The following is a 24,116-nucleotide window of genomic DNA, read 5'->3' as shown; positions in this document are numbered from 1 at the left end:
TATATTATATAGAAAATATTGTATTTATTCTTATACAGCACAAAAACTTGCAGCAATGTTATTGCAACATTTGCAATATTACTACATGTTATTGCAACATTTGCAACGTTACTACAATATTGCTGGTTTCAATTGTATATTATTTGTTTTATTTTTTGTTATACAATATATGGTATAAATTTAAGTAATTGAAGTGTATGTGCTTGTGATGTGTCAAAATTATTTTATTTAGTATATAGGCAGACTTTCTTCGAGATAATATTGATGCCATTTCATGGTTTTGCTTCCTGGGAAATAAATCGTACTAATTATACGCCGACCTTTGACATTTTCTGGATCAGCTATAGCGAAAATTTATACCATCCCTAAATCGCGCATGTCCCGCCGGCCGGCCTTCCCTGCTTTCTGTGCGACCCTCAATGCAGTAGATACTGGCTGCCGAGACGTTGAGGGTCGTCTTTCGCTGGCGACATCGTTGTCGCAGACAAAATTACAACTGGTGATTATTTCGACGATATATCAATCGAGAATTAAATAAATAAATCTTGGAGTTGGAAAAGTTATAATTTAAAGTGTGGATCAAACAGTATAGGAATAAGTGAGCATTTTGCGTTTTAAAGTGCAAAACGCTGGATACCTATTCGTTGCGATATTGATCAGAAAATTTGAGTCCTCAAAAGGAAATTTTATGGCCAAATATTGATGTGTGAAATCTAAACTACAAACATCTTTTGAATAGAACAGTTCGATTTTTTTTTTAATTATTTTTTTCATATTGTTTACAATTTTCTAAATTATGGTGAATTAATTGTGGTTGTTTTAAATTAATGACATCGAATACAATTTTAGAAAATTATTAGTGAGTATTTTAACATTGAAGGTGGTAGTGATGCAAGGTGTCAAAATGCTGAAGCTCGTGAGAATCGGAGAAAACGGGCTCAGAAGATTGCATTGTACTAGCAGGGTAAGAATATTTCGTGTAAAATATACGAAGGATTTAAAAGCGATGTTAAATAACAGAAATTCTCGAAATATGCATTCACTCAAACGCTAGTACCTAAATATTAAACATGGCGTTTACGGAAGAGTATTACGCAGTAATGGAAATATACTTAAAATTCGTTATTAATACAATTATTAAGCTACATTAGATCTTATTTGTTACGTTATGATTTAGATTTACGCTCTTAAGGTGTATCAAGAAAGACGACTGATTCTCGTCGACTACAACCACGTGGGTAACGGCAATGGCCTATATCGGAGACAAAAATACTTTGACACATAGCTCTCATACGTCTATTATGCCAACAAGACGCTCGATTTAGACTATTGCAGTTAATAACTCGTGCACGATAAATGCCGATAATTACTAAGAATAATATAATTAGTACATACTATAATTATTTGACTGACCGTTTATGTATTTTTAACTGTAATCATATTATACTCATATTATAATATATTACATAATATATTAATAAATTTAGATTCAAATTATCTTCTTCTATCTGTCTTGGAAAAATTCAATAATTATATCTTGAAAATTATAAAAGAAACATTTGTTTATTTATTTATTTCTTTGTTTTCCGGAGTTCTTAAGAGATATTCGGATTTTATTTTTAAAGAAACATATGTATCACTGAGATATAAAAAGCTTATGATTAGTATCGATTATATAACAAAATGTATAGCAAGAGTGACGAATCTCGCTTTCTAATCTAGTCTGGTTTTCAATTCTCATTACGTTTATGTATACAAGCAATTCTAACTGATCCGAATTAAAGTACACGTGACAGGTTTCCACTTAGAACTTATACTATGATGTTGATTCATTGGAAGATCAATACAAAGCTGCCTAGCAACCAATGCGATCTCTCTTATACGACCACCTCGAAATACTTAATTCAGAGAAACTGTTCTAAACAGAATCTATTTGAAACAGTAACAATAATTTCCCGGCGATACAAATATATTTTAACATGTGAACAGTTTCATTGTAAAATTTAAATTTCATGAAGAAATAAGCAACTATATATATTTTGAAATAAATATATAATTTCATCTATTTCTTAAATATAATTATAAATTTTAAAAATCTTTGTGCGTTTCTATGCTATGTTGAATAATAATTTGTCAACTGTAGTTTTATAATCAAATATTGTTTTAGTGATTCGCCATTTAATTTTATGCAATAGGAAGTAGTTATAATTTTCTTTCCTAATAATCAAGATATCTACTATACAAGATATCTACTATTTTACAGAAACGTGCTGCTATATCATCCACGAGACTTGAAAAATCAAAGTATTTGAATGCCGCGTCTGTTGGAACTGCAGCGAAATTAGAACATTCTCAAAAACGGTAGGAAATATTTTTACATTATTAGTTTAATTCTCTAAAAAGAATTAAAAAATGTGGAAAGATATCAACAAATTGATAAATCTTTTTACAAGTTATTTTTCTAATAATAATATTCTTTTTATATAAATATGTAGCATAAGAATTCCTTTCAACATCTTTAATTATTCGGTCGTAGAAACATAAACGTAACACTAAAACGCGTCATTTGAACTCGAATGAATGAGTATGATAACTTGCAAACGATACCAATGTGCTTAGAAATTGTTTTCTATAGAAGGCATAGTGATCATCGTGCAACAACTTTAACGATGCAAATGGTATACCGCAATTTATTGACCTATCACAATTGATTAGGTCAAGCGTCGTTATTGTCTATCATTTAAGCGCGTTCAGCAATATATGATTTCTCAGATCGTGATTTTATCTGTCGCTGAACTGAAGCAGAGGAATCTCTTGAGATCGCAAAACAAAATGTCATAAATTGTAAAATATTCTGAAAAGGATAAATTTTTTGTGATAATATTAGTCCATGTTTCTTTCATCCGGAATTACTAAAATCAAAGCAATGGACGATTTCGAATTTAGTGGTCATTACATTGACGGCGATTTCCAAGAATTACCATTAAGAGCGTTTCGGTAAGATTATTTTATTTCTAAAAATCTCTAATTAATAGATTTACCTATTTGCTAGAATGAATTAGAATTTTGAAGCTTTGCTACAACATATATATTAAACATGTCATTAAACATTAATCCTTTTATAAAAGAATTCTTTAATGAAAGAACAAATTAAATTTAAGAGTTATAAAAAATAATAAAAAATAACGCACAGAAAGGCGAAAATAAAAACGATTTTAAAGTAAACTCAGAATAGAAAAATAGATTCTTAACTTTACAATATAAACATTTATATATACTTCAGACTTACCTCTTTTTATGTAGTTTTTAATAAAAATTTTTATTAAATATTGTACATATATATTTAATACTTTAATTGTTGTATAGCTTTAATCATTGTATAGCTTTAATCATCGTGTGTGTGCATCTACAATGGATCTCAAATATAAATTCTCTTTTGATCCTTCCATCTTTTCCTCATGCAGAGCTTCCTATTTTAGCTTTAATCAACTCTAATATACTAAGCAAGTATTTATTACTGATTTCTGTTTGTTGCAATTGTTCACCATTGAATGCAAATTGTACGTAACTTCTGACTCCCAAGATGTCATCTGTTTCAATCTGACGCAAATGGAGATATTTTAAGATGTATTTTTACCTCTGTGGGGGGTAAACGAAGGTCGAAATTATTTTCTTCTTCTCGGTTATAAAAACCCCGGTAATATCTGCGACGGAATAATCTTGCAAACCAGTCAGCAAAACATTTCTTCACATTCTGCGCGAGAAGTCAGTTACATTTAACAACGCTATAAATTTTTTGAATTATATTATGTGAAGAAAACTAGAGTATTGTGTTTGTGATGTGTGTAATTTAAAATATTCGCCAACATTTATGTTGACTTAATAAAAAAAACGTCTAAATGTAATAAACATACAGAAATAATAAATAATAGCTGAATTAAACGAAATTTAACTAGACATAAAAAATTATAATTAATATCGGAGAGACTTATAATTACATTTTGCTGATTTTTTTGACAATAAAACAATTTACAAAATTGAAATAAAAGTTTTAAAGAACGACAATCACTATGCCTTACATCGAAGCAATCGATTGCGATTCCAAAGAAACCTCTAATCTCCAGTTGGCTAAACTTTCCGAAGATTACGCGATTAAATCGAAAATTGCGTGTTCAATCTGGGTAGAGAAGAAAAATGATCAGTCCACCCGGATGTTGGCGCGATTTCTTAGGTAACAATCGCATTAACAATTATTATTGTCATCACTAATGCAGAATTGTTTGTCTTGCTTTTCATTACAGCGACTACAGCTTCATTCATGACAGCCACTATATGTAGTGAGTACTATGCGGTACATCAATGCATGGCGTGATATAAATACCTCATTAACAGCACAGCATTTAATATTTCATGCATTTCGTTAATTACAATTTCATTAAAGATAATAACTTTATATCTAATGTTTTGTTAATTTTTGTTAAAATAATCAATTTTATCATTTATAATATTTAATGCACGGTGAGTTTCATTCTTATGATCGTAAACGCACGATGATTTATAAATAAAAAATAGAATGCATTTATTTTACAATATCTAAGCAATGTAAGAAAACTTATTGTAAATAAAATAGTAAATGTAATAATTTATGTCATGATTTTGTTATTTATGATTTAAAAAAAAGAAGAATAATGGTGAAAAAAATATCCATTGATTATATTAGTTTCAAACACGTTATTTACTATTATTTAATAATTAATATTTTACAGCACTCGGGATCAAGATCAAGCAACAAATGCCGAAGATGTTTTATTCGATATGTTCAAGAACGAGGAAACTGGTCTTATATCAGTGGGAGAGTTTTTAGCTGTATGTATGATGTAACATATTTTCACAGAAATATATGTATATTCGTGAATTAATTATTAAATAATAAAAATTTATATTTATATTAAATTTGTTCAAGGCTTTAAGGATAACCGGCTTACGGAAGAATGATCCTCGACTTCAGGAATTTACGGACAATCTTAAGAAAGAGCACGTCAAAAATAGTGATCGCACTAAAGCTATATCACATGAAACACAGAAGTTAGACAGAGAACAATTCAGAAGGTAAATCTATAATTTCAAAAAATAATTTATGTATATATCTTAAATATTTATAATATATTATATTATGTTTAATTTTATATTAAATATCACATTTATATTTGAGAATGCGAAATTGCTTACTTTTACTAGATATTCTTTATATTGAAAAATATATAATCTTTTACGTACAATGTTTAAATATTAAGGAAGAAAAACTTAGTTTGTAATAAATATCTACGATAAATATAACAATGTCTTTAATTCCTTACTTTTTTTCTTTTTTTTAGAATTATAAATCCCAATATCGTTCTGATCTCGCGAGCATTCAGGCACCAGTTCATAATTCCCGATTGGTCAGGTTTTACGAAGCACATCGAGGATTTTTATTGGAAATGCAAAACGAACACCGAGGGCAAGGTCGCCTCTTATATACCTCAGTTAGCCAGAATGAATCCAGAATATTGGGGCGTATCTGTGTGCACCATCGACGGTCAGCGATTTAGCATTGGCGATACCACAATACCGTTCACCCTTCAAAGTTGCAGCAAACCTTTGACCTATGCAATAGCCTTGGACAGGCTGGGTCCAGAAGTGGTGCATCAATACGTTGGTCAAGAACCATCCGGTAGAAATTTTAATGAGCTTGTACTCGATCATGGCAGTGAGTATTAATCAACTAATGCAATCTGAATAATAATAAAAATAATGAATAAATTAAATTAATGTAAATTGAAAAATTCGAAAAAAAACAAGTATGCAAATAATATTTAAAATTTTGCTTTAAAAAATTTTGACTTATACGATCAACTTCTGACATAAATGATATGTTTATAGAGAAGCCACACAATCCAATGATTAACGCTGGCGCGATATTGATCTGCTCACTTTTGAAAACATTAGTTAAGCCAGAAATGGGCTTGGCAGAAAAATTCGATTTCGCGATGAACTGTTTCAAGAGATTGGCTGGTGGTGAGACTCTTGGTTTTAACAACGCCATTTTCCTGTCGGAACGAGAAGCAGCTGACCGAAATTACGCTTTAGGATTTTACATGAGGGAGCACAAATGTTATCCAGAAAAAACGAATTTGCAGGAAGTTATGGATTTTTATTTTCAGGTAAATATTACTTCTCTATATGTAATTATATTAAAGCAATTTAAATTAAAATACGTTTTTTCCAATTATTAAGAATTGAAATTTTTAAAGAATAAGAATAAGAATTGAGATTTTAGGACTACATGATAATATATCATTTTTATGCTTTTTGTAAAATGCGAATCTTCTTTAAATTTTTTAACACAACATGTTAACATATTTTAGTATAATTCAATTATGCCATTCAATGTTACGTGTTTACAATATCAAAACAGACCACGTCTATTTCTATTTCTCCTGCGTAAGCAATATTCTGACAATGAATTAATTTTATTCTTATTGGCAAGTGCTGCGCCATGGAAGCAAATTGCGAGACGATGGCGGTAATGGCAGCCACCTTAGCAAACGGAGGTATTTGTCCAGTTACCGAAGAGAAGGTTCTAAAACCAGACAGCGTTCGCGATGTTCTGAGTCTCATGCACAGTTGCGGCATGTACGACTATAGTGGTCAATTCGCGTTCAAAGTGAGTTAAACAGATAAATACGTACGTGAATGCTTGTGTAATATCTCTGGAAATTTAAATAATAAATGATTCAAACAACATAAAATTAAAACACTTTTTGAATCTCCATAACAGGCAATTATATATTTCAATAATTATCATAATTTAGTATGAAAATTTATTGTGTGTCATTTGACTATATATTAATTATTAATTATTAATTATTAATTATTAAGTACAAATAATTTATCTACTGTCTATATGATGCCAATAACATCAATGTAAAAGTTAGATAGAATCATTGCTACATCGAAAAACACTATATTTTATTTTAGGTTGGCATACCAGCGAAATCCGGTGTATCAGGAAGTCTTCTCGTGGTAATTCCAAATGTCATGGGAATTTGCACATGGTCACCACCTTTGGATCCACTTGGCAATTCCTGTCGTGGTGTGCAGTTCTGCGAAGAACTCGTGCAAGAATTTAACTTTCATAGGTGATGATACAGTTATTAATTAAAAATTATTTGGAACTTATAAAGGAAACTGATCAGCGAATATGAAAAATTATTTTATCTTTAAATTGTTTTGTTTTTTAATTAAATATTTGATATAATTTTAAAATTTAAATGTACTACATAGACGTTTTTATCATAAAATATTATTTTAAATTTATCTTACAATTAGTTTTCTATTTCTTATAATTTTGTGTCATTGATGTAGACATCACATAATCGAAACTGAAACTTCTCTTTCTTTATTCTGTCTTTTTCTCATGTTGTTCAGTTATTTCATGTATTATTACAGGTATGATAATTTGAAGCACGCAACGAATAAGAAAGATCCTAGACGGCACAAATACGAAACGAAAGGTCTCTCGATCGTTAATCTTCTGTTCAGTGCTGCTAGTGGTGATGTCACAGCGATGAGAAGGTGAGATTACTCTTTTAAGAACCTGTTTAAAGATGAACGTGTAGACATTTGTGTGCGTTTTTTATCACATAACATTTTTATTACATAATATTTTTGTACTTGAAAAAATTTGAACTATTAACATAAAATGACGAAGGAAAGCAATTAACATTTTAGAAGATTACAATTACATTAGTTTCAATTATTATTAAACGCTTATAATTTCAGACATCGATTGAGTGGGATGGACATGACATTGTCAGATTACGATGGCAGAACCGCGTTGCATTTAGCCGCTAGCGAAGGTCATCTAGATTGCGTCGAGTTTCTAATCGAGCATTGCGGAGTCCCACATGATCCCAAGGATAGGTACGACATGAGTTGTTCTAAGATCAAGTTACAATGATTAATTTAATTATTTTAACAATTTATAGTAACGCATTTTTATCGATCATTATTACGAATAATTGGTCTTTTACAAATCGATCGTTTCAAAGAACACTTTATTTTATATCTGAAATAAAAAAGATTATACATTTCCTCTTTTTTTCTAATTGTTATTTATAAATTATTTAATACATTCAAAGTTAATGTTTCCTAAATAAAAATTTAATTACTCTTTGCACTTTTTTTAAATAATTTCTTTAATGTGATATTTTTTATTTATACCAAAATTAGTTTTTATATATTTCTTTGCTTTTATATTCTTACATTTTAATGTTTTTTTATTTAACGATATTAGCGGATTAAATAAAAGTAAAAATTGCTTTGACAAACACATACAATTTATTTTTTTCATGCAACTGTATTTGAAAATATTGTATACTTAGATGGGGTAAACGACCAGTCGACGAAGCTGAAACTTTCGGGCACATGCAGGTGGTGGAATATTTGAACAACTACGCTCTTGTTCGTAAGACCGAGCTAGAGAACAAACAGGACGAGTGTATCGATAATGACAACGAGTCGTGTCGTAAACCACCGGAAACGGCAGTACAGCCGTGAATAATAATATAAGCGATGACGAATTTACACAAAACTGGAAGAATCGAGGGTAAGGGTGGGAACATCAAGGACCTATGTGAGAGCTATTGAATAGAGGAAGACGTGAGACAACGTATCGATCGTAATAATAGCAAAATGAGGTCGCAAACAAAGTACGTTTTTATTCTATATAATAAGATATGTTTGAATATTATATTATTGGAATGGTACTACACGTAAATAATATAGAATTATTCTATAATTATTTTTATAATAATTATTTGTAATTAATGAACACATATTTTTCATTCAACAACTTTAATACAAAAAAATTTACAGCCCTACAGACAATAACGAGGAACAATAATTTTCTCATTTTTTGGATCTGTGACCTCGTTCTACTTCGCGCGATAGAGTTATCTCAGTGTCCGATTAAGAATTACTGTGATTAATATTACGTCTTTTTTCCATGATTTAGTTTAGTATTAAAAGACCATAAAGTTCGTTTTATTATTTTATTAATTTATGCTTCACTTCCACCTCATTCTTTACTATTACATATACATATTTATATTTGCTCTAAGATACACTTCGATATTTCTTCATATTTTGAATGTAAATGCAATAGCAATTTCCAATTTACATATCAGATCAATAAAAGTACAAACCAAGTATTGTCTGATTCATAAGTTTAAAATATTTTTAATTTGGTCTTCAGGTTTAGTAGAATGTTTTTTATATAGTTATTTACTTAATAGATCACAAAAGACAGCATGTTTTACATTGCAATTTTGAGATGAGCCATTTTCTGATTATACTATTTATTACATTACGTGTGACAAGGCAGAAATGATTTCTTTTGTCTTTTTACGCAAGAAAGTCTGCCTTAAAAACGAAAGAAAGGGTATTCCAGAGATAAATTTTTGGATCAATTTGTTCGATAAGACAATGTATTTTGGGTGACGAAACAGCAAAATATATTAACACAAAGAAACGTTTGTGTCTAAAATAAGAATCATGAAAATCGAAAAATCTAAATAAGTATAGACTAGTTAATAAAGGTAAGTTATTTATAAGAGATATTCAATTTTTCATATTCAATTTTTCCGTTTTTTACTTTTTCTTTTTCTTATGTTTAAATTTATTTAATTTAAATAATATAAAAATAATTTTTAAAGATATTAAAGATACATTGCTTTGACACAGTGGCGCTTATTACTTCTCCAATTACTCGAAATAGTAATTTATTTGTCTACACTGGTACATAAACGCACGGATAATGATCCAATCGGGAAAAACAGATGTTATCTCGTAGAGATTCTTCGTAACAAATCGCGCGTGAATCGTGTGTTAAACATATCTTTCTAAGTGTATTTTCTTAGTAGTTTTAAAGGTTCTTCAATGATATGGAATCGACGGTATATCCGTCTTATAGAGAGAAATACTATTTCGCAAGTCAATATCAGAGAAACTTTTGAAAAGAATTAATTTATACGATATCTTAACGCATATAACATTTTATTATAAACAAATGTCTCACTTTTCCTCACTGTATTTTTAATGTATACAAAGTATACGTGTATGTTAAAAACTAGTTACTATTACTATTTATTTTTTTGATTTTTTTATCTGTCATTTTGAGAAGAACAGATCTATGAAGATAATTTTTATGTTATTGACCATGAAGAATTTGGCATTGATGTGTGAGAAACGAAATGTTACTATAATCTATCTTCCGCGTATCATCTACTATGATATAGAATAATATATACGTTGTTTCCATAGTTAAACGGATAACGCCAATTCCGAGTGCAATTATGTAATTCTTTCTCAAATGTATAAGCGAATACTCGTATCGCTAGTTGTTACTGCGCTATATAAATGTGCCGACAGATGTAAAAAAGGCTGGAAAAGTCAATTTTTCGCAAATGCGTTAACTAATGATTACGCTAACGTAGCGATCATATGTATAGTCTACGTATGTTAGATAACTATTTTCGCAATGAATTAGTTAGAGTCGCTTTGCGTAGAGAAAATCCTGATCTTATATTTTGATGAAATGAACAATGACAATAACATTATTATACATATGTGAGAACATAATCTTCATATGAGAGGTGGAAATATAATAATTAACTTAAAAAAAGATATACAGCATAAAACTATTTCTAATACATTTTGAAAAATAATAATTTTGTACATGATCCATTCATGAGAATTAGTTACAGTATTAGTAGATATGCAATAAGTTTTACGAAAAACCTTTACATATTTTTTTATGATTGTATATATCGTAACATTTGCGTTTGTAGTTACGCTGGGGTTTTTAATTAAATAATTATTAAAAGAGATTTAATTATCTCAAATTTCTTACTTCTAAAAAAAAAGATTTTATTTGTAAATAGTTGTAAGTAATTCGTGTGATTTTCAACCCAAACCAAATATTGCGTCCATCTCTGTATTTGTTTGTTTATGAAATAAAATATAAAATAAAAATAATCTGAGCCTCCATCTCTCTTTATTTATCATAAATATTACATTTGCTTTTTAATATTAATAATGTTCAATTAATAATAATAAATATTAATAATAATTATATAATTTAATCTGTAGGTACTAATCTTCTTGTTTATTATAAACATTTATAATGTTATATGTAATGTATAAATTTAAAATACATTAAATATATAATTAAAAATTAATTATGTATTTAATTTTACATTATAAAGACAATGGAAATACGAAATTTGACGAACAATTGATTACGTAAAAAAATATAAATTGTTCATTATTTATATATTTAAGATGTTAAATTTTGATTTCCGATGTTTTTATTAAGTAATGATGAATGTATCGATCAGATTATCATTAAGTACGCATATTATGATAATGGAGTAATACATATAATGAATAAATCGACAAATAAAATAAATATTAAAGATTTCTTACTTTCATAATATCAACGCAAAGAATATACATCTAAGTAAGATTAGGAAGACGTAATAAATAATAACATTAAAAAATGAAGATTGGCTTTATGACCTCGACATTGCGCACAATGTCAGTGATTTTATACGTCAAACACGTTATACAGGCGCTAATCGGCGCCAAGCAAACGCGAATAATATCGCAATTCAGACAAGTCGCAACAAAATTATTATATTAATGGTTGGAATAGTTTATGTTTATTTAGTTGGAATAAGTTGCGCTGAAAAAGATGCATTCACGTATCTACAATAAATGAATACAACAACCGATATTATTAATTAAAGAAACTGCATTGTAATTATATAAAATGTTAAGATCAAAGTCTCAATCTCCATTTTTCAAAATTAATAAAAACTATCAAATATGAATAAAAATCTTTAAAAAGTTTATATTGTATTAATGACAAAGATAAATACATATTTAAAGTGTAGTTTAGTAATTATTGAAATTTCATTTTACATATATTAGTACATTGCGAGTACTAATGGGATCTGTAGCTGAAAAAGTGAAAATATTTACCTTTTTCTTTATATTTTAAAGTGGAAGTATCATGTTAAATCCGCAAAGTTAATACTTCATATTTTCAATTTTCGTTTTTTAATATAAAAATTACGGAACTTTGTTTTATTTTTATAAAAAATGATAAAACTATAAAAAATGCTATTAAAACTGTCATTATCTTTTTTTCTAAATTAATAGACTGTCGTCTGCTAACTTCGCAGATCTCACTTTTGAGTTTAAAAGAAATAATGAAAGTTTCAGAAATATTTTTCAGAGAGAGAGAGAGAGCAAGAGAGAGAGAGAGAGAGAGAGAGAGAGAGAGAGAGAGTTCCTTATCAAAATAAAAAAGAATACCGCATATTTCATATTGAAAAATCAAAATTGAAAGAATTGCAGCCGGAACTATGTTTAAAGATAATTGTAGAGTATAGATCTCTGTTAGTACTAACAAGAAACATCGCTAGAATTGCGATAAATTATCAGCATAACACTTTTTCTTCGAGTGTCGTGCTGTCTTTTATATATTATGGAATAATTTTATATATCATCTCTTGGATGTAATACTCCTAAATAGGCTATTAGTCCTACTTATCTCAATTTCTCTCTTTTTACATATGCAAATAAAAGAGAGACAATAAATCAATTATCATATGCAAATAAAAGAGAGACAATAAATCAATTATAATACTAACATATAAAATTATTTATATCTTAGAAACGGTTAAATATTCAATTTATGTTCAATCACTAGGCTTTTTTACTTACAATTCAGTATGGTGTGTACTATCTACCATATAAATGCTAAATGATTTTTAACACCCTGTGTGTGTGTGTGTGTGTGTGTGTGTCTATATATATATATATATATATATATATATATATATATATAAAACTTTAAATTAATTTTAGAAATGAATTAGCATCTAGATTGAAATAGCATATAATATATGATACGCTATGTACTGTAATTTCTGTATATGCCGATGACATTAATAACAACTTAATTCTGAACAATGGATGATTAATAGTTCGCTGCCCACGAGGGGAATACATGAGTTACGTCATTGTTCGTTGTGTAGTTCGTTGTCAAGTATAGTGAATACCGATGATATCGCAGTTAAAGCACAGTAAGTAGTTGGATTTTCCTAACCAACACCAAATTTTATTTTACTGAGCTGTAATATGTGAATCATTAAAAATACTCGAGATTTTTATTTTGCATTCATTATACGTAATATTGATTTCTGTTTCCATTTATTTAATTTTTACTTATTCATTTTACGGCATCTATCGAATCATGCTTTCTTGAATCATGTATCTTTCTTTAGCATATCAAATTATGAATTAAATTACTAATTAAATTTCTTATAAATAAATTTTTCGATTTTTTTATTTAATTTTTATCAAAAATATCATTATGTTCAATATGTTATAGTATAAATATATGCTGTTAACATTTTGTAAATGTTTGTATGCATAATTTACAGTAAAATATAAAAAAATTAATAACAAGTTTACCTTGGCTACATCATGGGGATTCCCCAATTGTTGAAATGCATAACTGGTCTCGTGGACCAGTTAATATGAAACTGCAACGTAAAGATTTAGAAAGTTATAAGTTAAAAATAAATTTACACTCAGGAATCAAATAACTTCATCATTCGTCATTATGATGGCGCAGATTGAAATAACGAAATACTACTTGTATAGCAAAGTCGAGATTGGGTGATCATCATGTATACGAATATCTGCTTATGATGATGACGACGAGGCCAACATATTATCGTCATAGATAATTTATTTTCTGGTCACTTGAGTATACTTGGAATAAGATCAAGCTCCGTTTGATTATTCAATTAATTCTGAGAAACATTGTTTTTAATTCACAATCAATGGATTCCCCTTTTCTAAAACAGGAAAATTTATAATTGATTATGTAAGAAAGTTACGTACATTATAATAAATTTAGTACATAAAAAATTCTCACATTATCTTATTGTTTACTTTTCTTTCTCAGAAATTACTAGAGTTTCTTTATGAGTAATAACATTTTTTTATATTACGTATTTTAAATTTCACTTCGATATACGTATATTTCAACAATTTTATTCATAAATAAGACGAGTATAACTGAATACCATAAAAAAAAGATATACTTCTTTCTTTAATATATATTTTCATAAAATTGGCATAAATAATTTCAGTGTTCAATAATAAATTAGTTAAAACAAGATATACATATAATGATATATTTTGTTATTGAGTGAAAGTTATGATTTTATAAGTTTTACAATTTTTGAGAGATAGAGAGAGAGAGAGAGATAGAGAGAGAGAGAGAGAGATTTCAATAAGTTGTTAATTCTTCGATGACCAGTCATTGAACCTGACCTTGAAGAACCGGAATGATACAAGTTTCGTAAGAAAGAAGATAGACTTGAAGATAGATTCTATAAAATAACTTTGAATATATGACTGGTCAAATCGATGACTGCGTGGTATCGATTGATTGACCAAACATCATTAGTTTTTACAATAAAACTAATAAGTATCTAATAAATGTAAATAATATGATCACTTAAGAATTTCACGACAATTTTGATAAAATATTTGCAAAACCCTTTTAAAAAAATCCTTTTTCAAGATTCTAATTTGATAAAAAAATAATACTATTAAAAACAATAGCATACTAGTTTAAATGTGTGACATAGGATCAAATATTTAATTTGAATTTTAATAGATTAAATACTTTGCAGAAAGGCTTGACTAAATATTTATATTTGAATTTTATATATAAAGTATATGATATAACTGTATAAAATATATTGAATTGAAAGAAGCTTGAACAGAATTAAAAATAAAAGAACCAAATAACATTAAATGTATACATATAAGAAACAAATATAATTATCACAATTATATTTGTTATTTGTGTTAGATTGTGATAATTATATTTGTTTCTTATATGTATACATTTACTTTGTTGTTATTTAGTTCATAGTCTTTCTAAACTTTTATTTTTAATTTGTATTATTGAACCATGTTATATGATGCTTGAACAGAATTTATCTTTCTTTTTCGTCTTAGTATTATACTCTTTCTTTGAATATAAATTCACATCGCCGAAGCTATTAAAATTTGTATGTCAGATCGAAGGAGAGTGTGTTTCGAGGACTGCAATTTTTATTTCCTTTATTTCAAAATATCAGTCCGTTACCGCCATACATTCATTGGTTTTTCCCCTGTGTAATAATTAACTTTTTATATTTTTATATCTTTATTTCTTGTATTGTTATTTTAATAATAATTATTAAGTTTGATCTTTATGAACATTTAACGAATAATATAAGATATCAAAAAAATATTAATATTAATTGTTAATATTATCAATTCTGTTAACTTTTTCGATTACGGCTACATATATATAATTTGTAATCTTTTTTTAGATGCATGGATGAACGTAGACATGTTTCTACGTATAGATATTGGTTGCAATCATTTATGCTAATTTTATAGAAAGATAGACAGAAAAACAATAATTTTTCATTTATTGCGTTTGATTGTCGCTTGTTCGTATTTATGAGCAAAATTTTTTCTAAATTCTTTCTTCGAAATACTTTTTTTTAGAATAATCAACGTAATAAATAATAATTTGTAAAAGACATATCGAATTTAAACAATGTTAAGATGTATTTAAATTAAATGTTTTATAAATTTTGGCATGGAGTAATTATATAAGCGCAGCTTATATTAATTTTCTCTTGCATATTTAACAAAATAATGGAAATGTCTAAAAAATTACTATAGAAAAGTATATGTGTTTTACTTGATTTCACATATATTAAAACAATATTTAAAACAATAAAGTAACAAAATATTTTCAATTATTTATCTTTGAATATTGATTATATCGATGATCGTAGTCATCGATATAAAAAGGAGATAGAATTCAATGAAAACCGTGAACGTGCACGCGAGATGTCATTTTAACTGGTTAAATTACAAATGACTTTGCCACGTCGCTAAGGCTATTTGGAAATCAATATTTTTCTTGTATTAAATTTATTATAAGAGCCAAGAGCTGAGAATAATATATCTTTGTTCTGTCAGAAATGAAACATTCCTGCTTAATAAAAATATCTGAAATTATTTTTTTAGATAAGTAACTTTTAAATTGATCATAAAAGAAAATTGACTTAAATAAATCTAATAACTTGTTCTATTATATTGCTTTTCTCAATTTTTTCCTGCTTCTTATTCTCTTTCTTCTTTTTCTTCTTCTTCTCTGTACTTTTTTGAAAGTTTTATTCACACATATTTATAATTTTTTTAATTAAAATTAATATAAAATCACAAAAACCTCTTATTGAATTATTTCTGTTCAACCATTTTTGAGTAGACAAAAAGGAATAATTCGGGATTGAAAATATGTCAAACACTTCGCCGAAATAGCGGTTCTTGATAATCGATTCTGTTAATGACGATATAGTAGCAAAATTTTGTCATTTAATCAGTTTTTATCAGTCATTTCCAAAATCACAGATACTTAATAGAAAGATTATATCTAACTCTAAAATTGCACTAGTTACTGATGTAAAAGTATGAAACTTCCAAAACGTAATGTTTCTTGAGATCGGCATCGATTTCATGGAAATGAAAAATTATAGAAAATCCTAAACGGAGGCACTCGATAATACTGAAGAACGTAATGGGAGAAAAAGAGAGGGTCAATTATTATCCGACGTAAAATCCACGCGAATGTCGTATATAAGATGTTGTCCTCGTACGAGAGCTTCAGTCGCTCTTGACTCTCTGACCATCGAGATATCGGCAAAACAGACAAAACAAGGAGGATTACTGTGTGTGATAGGCAAATTATTTATTTGCGAAAGTGGAAACCGTCATGAAGTTATTTAGGTGTTTAGTGCCAGTAGTGGTGCTGCTATTGATTAAGAACTCCTCTGCGAGACCTGGTGAGTTTTAAATTATAGGGAAGTTTTTTCCCCTTTCATTTATGACTAATTGAAAGGAGTATTATTGCGCGTTAGATTGATTTCCAGATATTTATGTAATGATGACATAATGTCTAATTTGAGAGAATTATGTTATACCAAAATGGTTTCTGCTTCTTTCGCAAAATTAAAAAAATTAATTAACTATCAATTTTTTCCTATAAACTTATATATTATTAACCTTATGAGTTATCTAATAAATTTTTTGAAAGAATTAATAGGTGTGTATGTGTGAAAGAGAAGAAATTGCAAAATATAAAAAAAAGTCGTAAATAATGTTATCATTCAATACTTTCGATAACCTTATAATATTTTCTTTATGAAGGTGTGTTAGGCGATTTGATCGGTGAGAACGTTGGTAGATTGCTGGATCCATTGGGAGTATTCAGGCCTAAAAGTAGCAATGCCCACTCCAGCAGCAGTGCTCAGGCATTGGGAGGAAACGTGAATTTCGGACCTATCGGTATCGGTGGTGGATACTCCTCAGCTTCGGCTGATGCGTCGGCGAATAGTGACGGTGGCTCAGCTTCGGCTTCAGCCAAAGCTGATGCTCATGCTAACGGATATGGAGGATACGGTGGTTCGAACGCGAATGCGCAAGCATCCGCTAGTGCTAATGCACAAGGTAGGCTTGCATACCTGATATACATAAAACATATTTCTATATAGTTTTAAAACAACTTCTTTTAAAACATGAGATAAATAAAATATTATGACAATTAAAATAACTCAAACAATAACCAAAGTTTATGGAAAATTCTAAATTTTGAATATTGTGAAGCTTTGTGAACATTTTCGAGTACTTTGAAATATGTCTCCAATGTTTTAGTCATATTAAAATATTTTTTATTTAAGTATATAATATATATATATATATGTATAATCATAATATCTTTAAAATATTATTCAAATATCCCGTGTTTTTATATCTTGGAGATGTTATAAATTTTTAAGATTTTTCTGCAAGATATGTTGACTAAACAATAACATTCCATTTTTAACTGTCTGTAGACACTAGAACTCCGTTTATTTGAATATGTGAAGAGACAAGATAGTTTTGATAACTGAATGACTTGGATAACGGTTCACTAGCTTTCTTCTCTATCACTATTATCACATTTAGTTTTAATAATAAAAGTCGACGTTTAGAAAATTGAAGTTAAGTTCTTATTATTCGAATGTTTCAAATGGCTAAGCTATGAATTCGTATATTTAAAACTGAGCACAAATTTGTTCGTTAAATGGATGAATGGAGTTCTATTATATTTTATTATTTTCTAAGAATAAGCCTTCTTATTTAGATGTTTTTTGTATTTAAATTTTCATCTTTATTATTATCACTTTTATTATTATCATTGACACGTTAATGACGTGTTTGTAACATAGGTTCTTCGGGAAATCCTGGGGGGTATGTCGACAATAATGGTGGATACAGTTATTACCCTGGCGTTTCTCATCAAGTCAGTCAACCGAATTACGGAAGTTATGGTGGCTCTCAGTCCAGTGCTAACGCTAACGCGAACGCGAATGCCAATGCCAATGGCGGAGGGTATTCTGTTGGTCCCTCTTATTATCCTTCTAGACCTCAAGCCAGCATCGGCAACGCTAATGCTAACGCAAATGCGAACGCGGGTGCTAACGTCTTAAATAGTGGCGGCGTGAATGTGATTCCCAACAAGTATCCTAGTGGAGGAATAGATAAAATAGAAGTAATTCCTGTAAACACACTGCCGCTTTCTCAACCAACTCCTGTCTATTCGATACCTCAACGACTGCCTGGAACTAATAAGGGAAATGTGATTGTCGTTGTCGAGGAATCCCCGCAATATCCGCCATATCATCGTCCGAGTCCTCCTCATCGCCATCATCACCACCGTCAACCGCATTATAGTAAACCAAAACAGCAGCCCATCGAGGTCATCATCATTGAGGAGCCAAGGCCTAATCCAGGTGACACTTCATCATCGAGCACATTCGAAAATCATCGTGCAATTATCGTTGAGATTCTAATGTACTAACTGTGGTGTGGCAGCTCTATGAATTTTCTGCATTATGTTTTTATGTAATTTTTCACGAAAATAATATTATAATTAATGTCGCCTCGCTGTTACTCTCCATGTATTACTCTCTATAGGTATATCTTATCATACGTGCTATAATGTTTTAATAATTAACTGGTCACAGAATTGGAATTGGATAACAATTGGTCACAAAATATTGTGAATCATCTGTTTCTTTGTATATATATCTCATTGTATGTATATATCTCATTTATGTGATTAATGTACACCTCATTTAATGTATTTCTCACTTCGCTAATTGAAGCATTCTGCACAGACTTTACATTGAACGGAAGTCGCATTCAAGGATATGTAAACTAAGAATAAAAACATTTTTCTTACATTTGTGTTATAGTTGAGTTGAAGGTTGACAATCACAATACATTCTTTAACAGAACATTCCTGTAATGACAAGAAACAAGGACGTTGTTGATAATGCATTTTCTTTGTTTTCTTCATCATGACAAGCACTCTAAATGAAAGAAACACGAAATTAAGAATCTGACATAGATTATGCGTGACTGAGACTGAGAGCATGAACTTCGTTACTTTCGTCATGTGATAATTTAGTTTTAGTATTTGTAACAAGTTTTTATATGTTAGATCATATATGTGTAATGTTATTAGTTATATAAATATGATAAAAAAAATAATTTTTTATAATATTTCTTTACAGCTGGTGGCGGAAATGGCGGTATTCAAGGAACGCATCCTGGATATAAAGACAATCCGTTTTTATCCAATGGCGCTGGATCAAACGCTAATGCTAATGCCCATGCTAATGCTAACGCTCAAGCAAGTGCAAGTGCAAATGGCGGAAGTAGACATAATTATCAACAAGGTGGATATCAGCAAGGTGGATATCAACAAGGTGGATATCAGCAAGGTGGATATCCGCAAGGTGAATATCAGCAAGGTGGACATCAACAAAGTGAATATCAAGGACATCAAAGCGGACATCAAGGCGGATATCAGTCAGGAGGATATCAACAAGGCGGACATCAACAAGGTGGCAATTATCCAGTAGAATCATCAGAACACGAAAATCCAATTGGCGGTGATAATCCCTTTCTGTATTCCGGCGGACATTCCAGTAGCAACATCGGTGCTAATGCTAACGCAAATGCTGGAGCTGGCGCTATCGCCGGAGAACAACCGATAGGTACCAATAATCCGTTTCTTAATGGTGGCGTATCCCAAAATGTCGGAGGAGGAGGAAACTATCCAGGAAGTTCGAGCGTTTTGAGCGATAAACCCAAAGGGGGGAGCATTTCTTATCCGGGACAATCATCCGGAGGATTCCCTGGCTCATTCGGATTGGGGGGAGCCAATGCTGGCGCCAATGCCAATGCCAATGCCGGTGCTGGAGCCGATAATGTTGGAGGAGGTCCGATCAAACAAAATCCAATAGTTAGCTCTGGCGGACACGGTGGCGGATCTTCGGGAGTTCTTGATGGCTACGAAGGTCACGGATCTAGTCCAAACTTTGATGGATTTGGAGGACAAGTCGGTGGTTCATCTGGTGCTAACGCTAATGCTAATGCTAACGCTGGTGCCACTAACACTGGAGGATCTGGTGGACATGGACCCATTTTCGGAGGATCCGGAGGTCACGGTGGGGGCTCTTTCGGTAATCAAGGCAGTGGATTTGGAACTAATGGTGCAAATATTCACGGTGGACATGCTGGAGGTTCTTCCGGAGCCAATGCTAACGCCAATGCCAATGCCAATGCCGGAGCCGCCGGAACTATTCATGGAACTATCCCTGGAGGATCTGGAGGTCACGGAGGATCCTCCGGATACGGTGGGGGCTCTTTCGGTAATCAAGGCAGTGGATTTGGAACCGGTGGTGCAAATATTCACGGTGGACATGCTGGAGGTTCTTCCGGAGCTAACGCCAATGCTAATGCCAATGCCGGAGCCGCCGGAACTATTCATGGAATTATTCCTGGAGGATCTGGAGGTCACGGAGGATCCTCCGAATACAGTGGGGGCTCTTTCGGTAATCAAGGCAGTGGATTTGGAACCGGTGGTGCAAATATTCACGGTGGACATGCTGGAGGTTCTTCCGGAGCTAACGCTAACGCCAATGCTAATGCCAATGCCAATGTCGGAGCCGCCGGAACTATTCATGGAATTATTCCTGGAGGATTTGGAGGTCACGGAGGATCCTCCGAATACAGTGGGGGCTCTTTCGGTAATCAAGGCAGTGGATTTGGAACCGGTGGTGCAAATATTCACGGTGGACATGCTGGAGGTTCTTCCGGAGCTAACGCTAACGCCAATGCTAATGCCAATGCCAATGCCGGAGCCGCCGGAACTATTCATGGAACTATCCCTGGAGGATCTGGAGGTCACGAAGGATTTGGCGAAGGCTCACTCAGTGGCCACGGTAGTGGTGGATGTGCACAATGTGGCTCTTCCGATCTGAATCTCGGTGGATATGGCGGTGGTTCTTCTGGTGCTAATGCCAATAGTAATGCCAATGCTAACGCTGGAAGTTTCGGTGGTGGCTCTGGTGGATACGGAAACGATGTTAAAGGAACAGGACATGCCGGAGGACATGGTGGTCAAAGCGGATTCGGTAATCAAGGCGGATTCGGCGGATCAGTCGGAGGAGGTACATATGTGTTTAGATATAAATCTGTGTTGCATGTCTTGTATAATAAACTAAATAAACAATTTCACACATTTCTTTAAAAATTAACGATAAATCCTAAAATTCGGAAAATTAACTGCATAAACACGTAATTTTTTAAATTGCTAACTAACGTAATTACTATTTTATTAGAAATAAGCACAACTTCCTTTAAATTATTATCGTCATTATGTAATACCTTGTTGACGTTTATCTTTGACATACGTAATATTTTAATGCATGTATGTAAATATTCATCAAATGATCATTGAACAAACAATGCCTCTGTCTTAACAATTTCTAACGTATAATTTATCTCGCGTATTACATAAGAGATGAAAATTATTCAGTCTTATATCATAATGGATTAATAACCAGAATTCACGAAAATCGATCCTTCAGCGTCAATACAAAGTCTTTAAATCATAGAATACCAAGTATCACATTGTCATGATTCTAACATTGTCATCTTTCGTTCATGAATTACGAAAACGCCATTGGATGGAACAATGATAAAAGACTCATCCTGCACTCCGATGGATAACCCAGTTAAAAGTTTTACATATGGATATATAAAAGCTCTACATATGATTTATGGAAATATTTTTATATCCATCGGGGATTCATCGATCATAACAGAGCTTTTCGTATTCATTTTTCCACAGACCTAAGCCCCGAGGCTAAGGCATCAGCGTTGTCTATGGCAGAGGCTGTGGCGTCAGGACAGATCATAATTAAATGATTCGCTATCCCGCAGGCTCAAACGCCAACGCACAGGCGTCTTCTAATGCAATTGCGTCCGGCGGTGGATCGGCATCAGCAAACAGCAAATCGTCAGCTCTCGTTAACGGATTAGGATCTGCAAAAGCCGACGCGTCCAGCAGTGCGTCTTCAGGATCTTACGGTGAAATAGGATCGAAAAGTTCAGCGTCAAGCCAAGCATCAGCTTCAGCCGATACTAGGGATATGCTAATTTTTAATTAAACATTGTGATATAACAAAACGAATCGACGAGAAGACTCGAAAGAGTTTTCTTGGCCATAATAACGATATAATACTCCGATTTATACTTCGATGTTCCACGAACAAACTTACTTACGCCGTACAAATATTATATTGTTTAATTTTGCGACGAGAATTAAAGATTAATTATTGAAAAATTAGAAATATGCATATCATAAAAGCTGTCTATTAATAAATACGTTTAAATTTATGATCACGAGTTATACATTTGAACGTATTCTTAGAAATTGTGATTGTAAATTGGAGATTTGATGTTGAAAATAAGTTCAATTTTAAAAATAGATAAACAGTCTTGAGCATTTATTAGAAAACGTGTAAGGACAACTATTTATTTGTATTTGTATTGCAAATGTTGAAGGCAGATCGAATATTGTTTCTCTCGATGTAATGAAATGTGTAAGATGAAAATTATGACATCAGAACTTAAGACAAAAGATTCTTTGGCTCACAGAAATATAATTTAGACAAACCTATTTTCAATTAATTAATGACATATCTGCCTCAAACTAAATCATTTTTATATTCATCCGAGACATTCTGTAATCAGAATGATTTTAATATATATACATATATTATATATATATATACAATATATTTAGACACTTAAAATAAAAGATCTTACTTATATAATACTCTTTTTATATTTATAAGCGTACTTAAATTATATATAATTAGCTGCGTGTAGATCGCCTCCTTTGAATTCTGAATCTGTGATTTACATAAAATGCCAATGAAATATCTGATAAAGATATTATAAAAGTCCTATTGTAAATGTGATTAAATAAATTTAAAGATTCCGATTAAAATAACTCCCGATGTTAATAGACTTTAATAATTTATCTACTTATTTCTTATTTTTTTCTGTTATTATATCTTTTTATATAATATTGATTAAAATAAAAAAAAAATCTGTCTTATGTTAATTAAAAGTTAAAACCACTTCAGATTTCGAAGGATAAATGCGATCTCAACTATGTCATCTCGTAAGAGTAATACTCGACGATCAAATTAATTATGAGCGTGCTTACGCCCCCGTATATTTTTATAAAATCAAAGAATAACAGCGTTGACGATTGGCACCAGCAACATCTCTCTTTGTCTTTATTCTCACGATGGCAGGCGTCTCTGGAGTGTCGGAAACAACAGGGATAAAAACTCGTCGGACTTGTTCTGCGCGAGAGTATGAACAAGGAAAAACGGAAGAGAGAATTGCAAAGATGCAGAGAGAAAAGGAAAGAGAGAAAGACAAAAAGAGAAACAGAAAAAGAGAAAGAGAGAAAATAACAAAAAGAAGAAGCTAAAGAGAGATGCTATGAG

At 30.8% G+C, this 24,116-nt stretch overlaps 2 protein-coding genes across 9 annotated transcripts; both read left to right on the top strand.

Moving 5' to 3' along the window:
• The first annotated feature begins 361 nt into the window (after positions 1–361).
• GLS (glutaminase) lies at positions 362–11,079 on the top strand. Of its 6 annotated transcripts, XR_015546851.1 has the most exons (14): positions 400–499; positions 881–964; positions 2,264–2,361; positions 4,302–4,337; positions 4,767–4,866; positions 4,964–5,109; positions 5,376–5,749; positions 5,923–6,203; positions 6,530–6,706; positions 7,021–7,181; positions 7,492–7,617; positions 7,825–7,965; positions 8,427–8,753; positions 8,920–11,079. XR_015546851.1 is itself a non-coding variant. In XM_087411638.1 (13 exons), exons 2-13 carry the CDS (start codon positions 890–892, stop codon positions 8,599–8,601), a joined length of 1,890 nt encoding a protein of 629 aa, XP_087267764.1. In that variant the 5' UTR covers positions 400–499; positions 881–889; the 3' UTR covers positions 8,602–11,079. The 6 variants fall into 6 exon arrangements, 5 of the variants coding, with proteins under 5 accessions (XP_087267766.1, XP_087267764.1, XP_087267765.1 ...); XM_087411638.1 differs by having other exon boundaries at positions 8,427–11,079; XM_087411640.1 differs by lacking the exon at positions 881–964 and having other exon boundaries at positions 362–499; positions 8,427–11,079.
• A 5,752-nt stretch (positions 11,080–16,831) lies between these two features.
• LOC105153849 (uncharacterized) lies at positions 16,832–24,107 on the top strand. 3 transcript variants are annotated; one of them, XM_011068957.2, is made up of 5 exons: positions 16,832–17,039; positions 17,404–17,703; positions 18,465–19,028; positions 19,815–21,758; positions 22,442–22,698. In XM_011068957.2, exons 1-5 carry the CDS (start codon positions 16,970–16,972, stop codon positions 22,516–22,518), a joined length of 2,955 nt encoding a protein of 984 aa, XP_011067259.2. In that variant the 5' UTR covers positions 16,832–16,969; the 3' UTR covers positions 22,519–22,698. The 3 variants fall into 3 exon arrangements, with proteins under 3 accessions (XP_011067259.2, XP_011067258.2, XP_011067262.2); XM_011068956.2 differs by having other exon boundaries at positions 16,836–17,039; positions 22,534–24,107; XM_011068960.2 differs by lacking the exon at positions 18,465–19,028 and having other exon boundaries at positions 16,838–17,039; positions 22,534–24,107.
• Positions 24,108–24,116: the final 9 nt, after the last annotated feature.

This window comes from Acromyrmex echinatior, chromosome 12 (genome assembly GCF_024713525.1).
Source record: "Acromyrmex echinatior isolate Ae372 chromosome 12, ASM2471352v2, whole genome shotgun sequence".
NCBI lineage: Eukaryota > Metazoa > Arthropoda > Insecta > Hymenoptera > Formicidae > Acromyrmex > Acromyrmex echinatior.
This window is presented reverse-complemented; position numbering and strand designations above follow the sequence as displayed.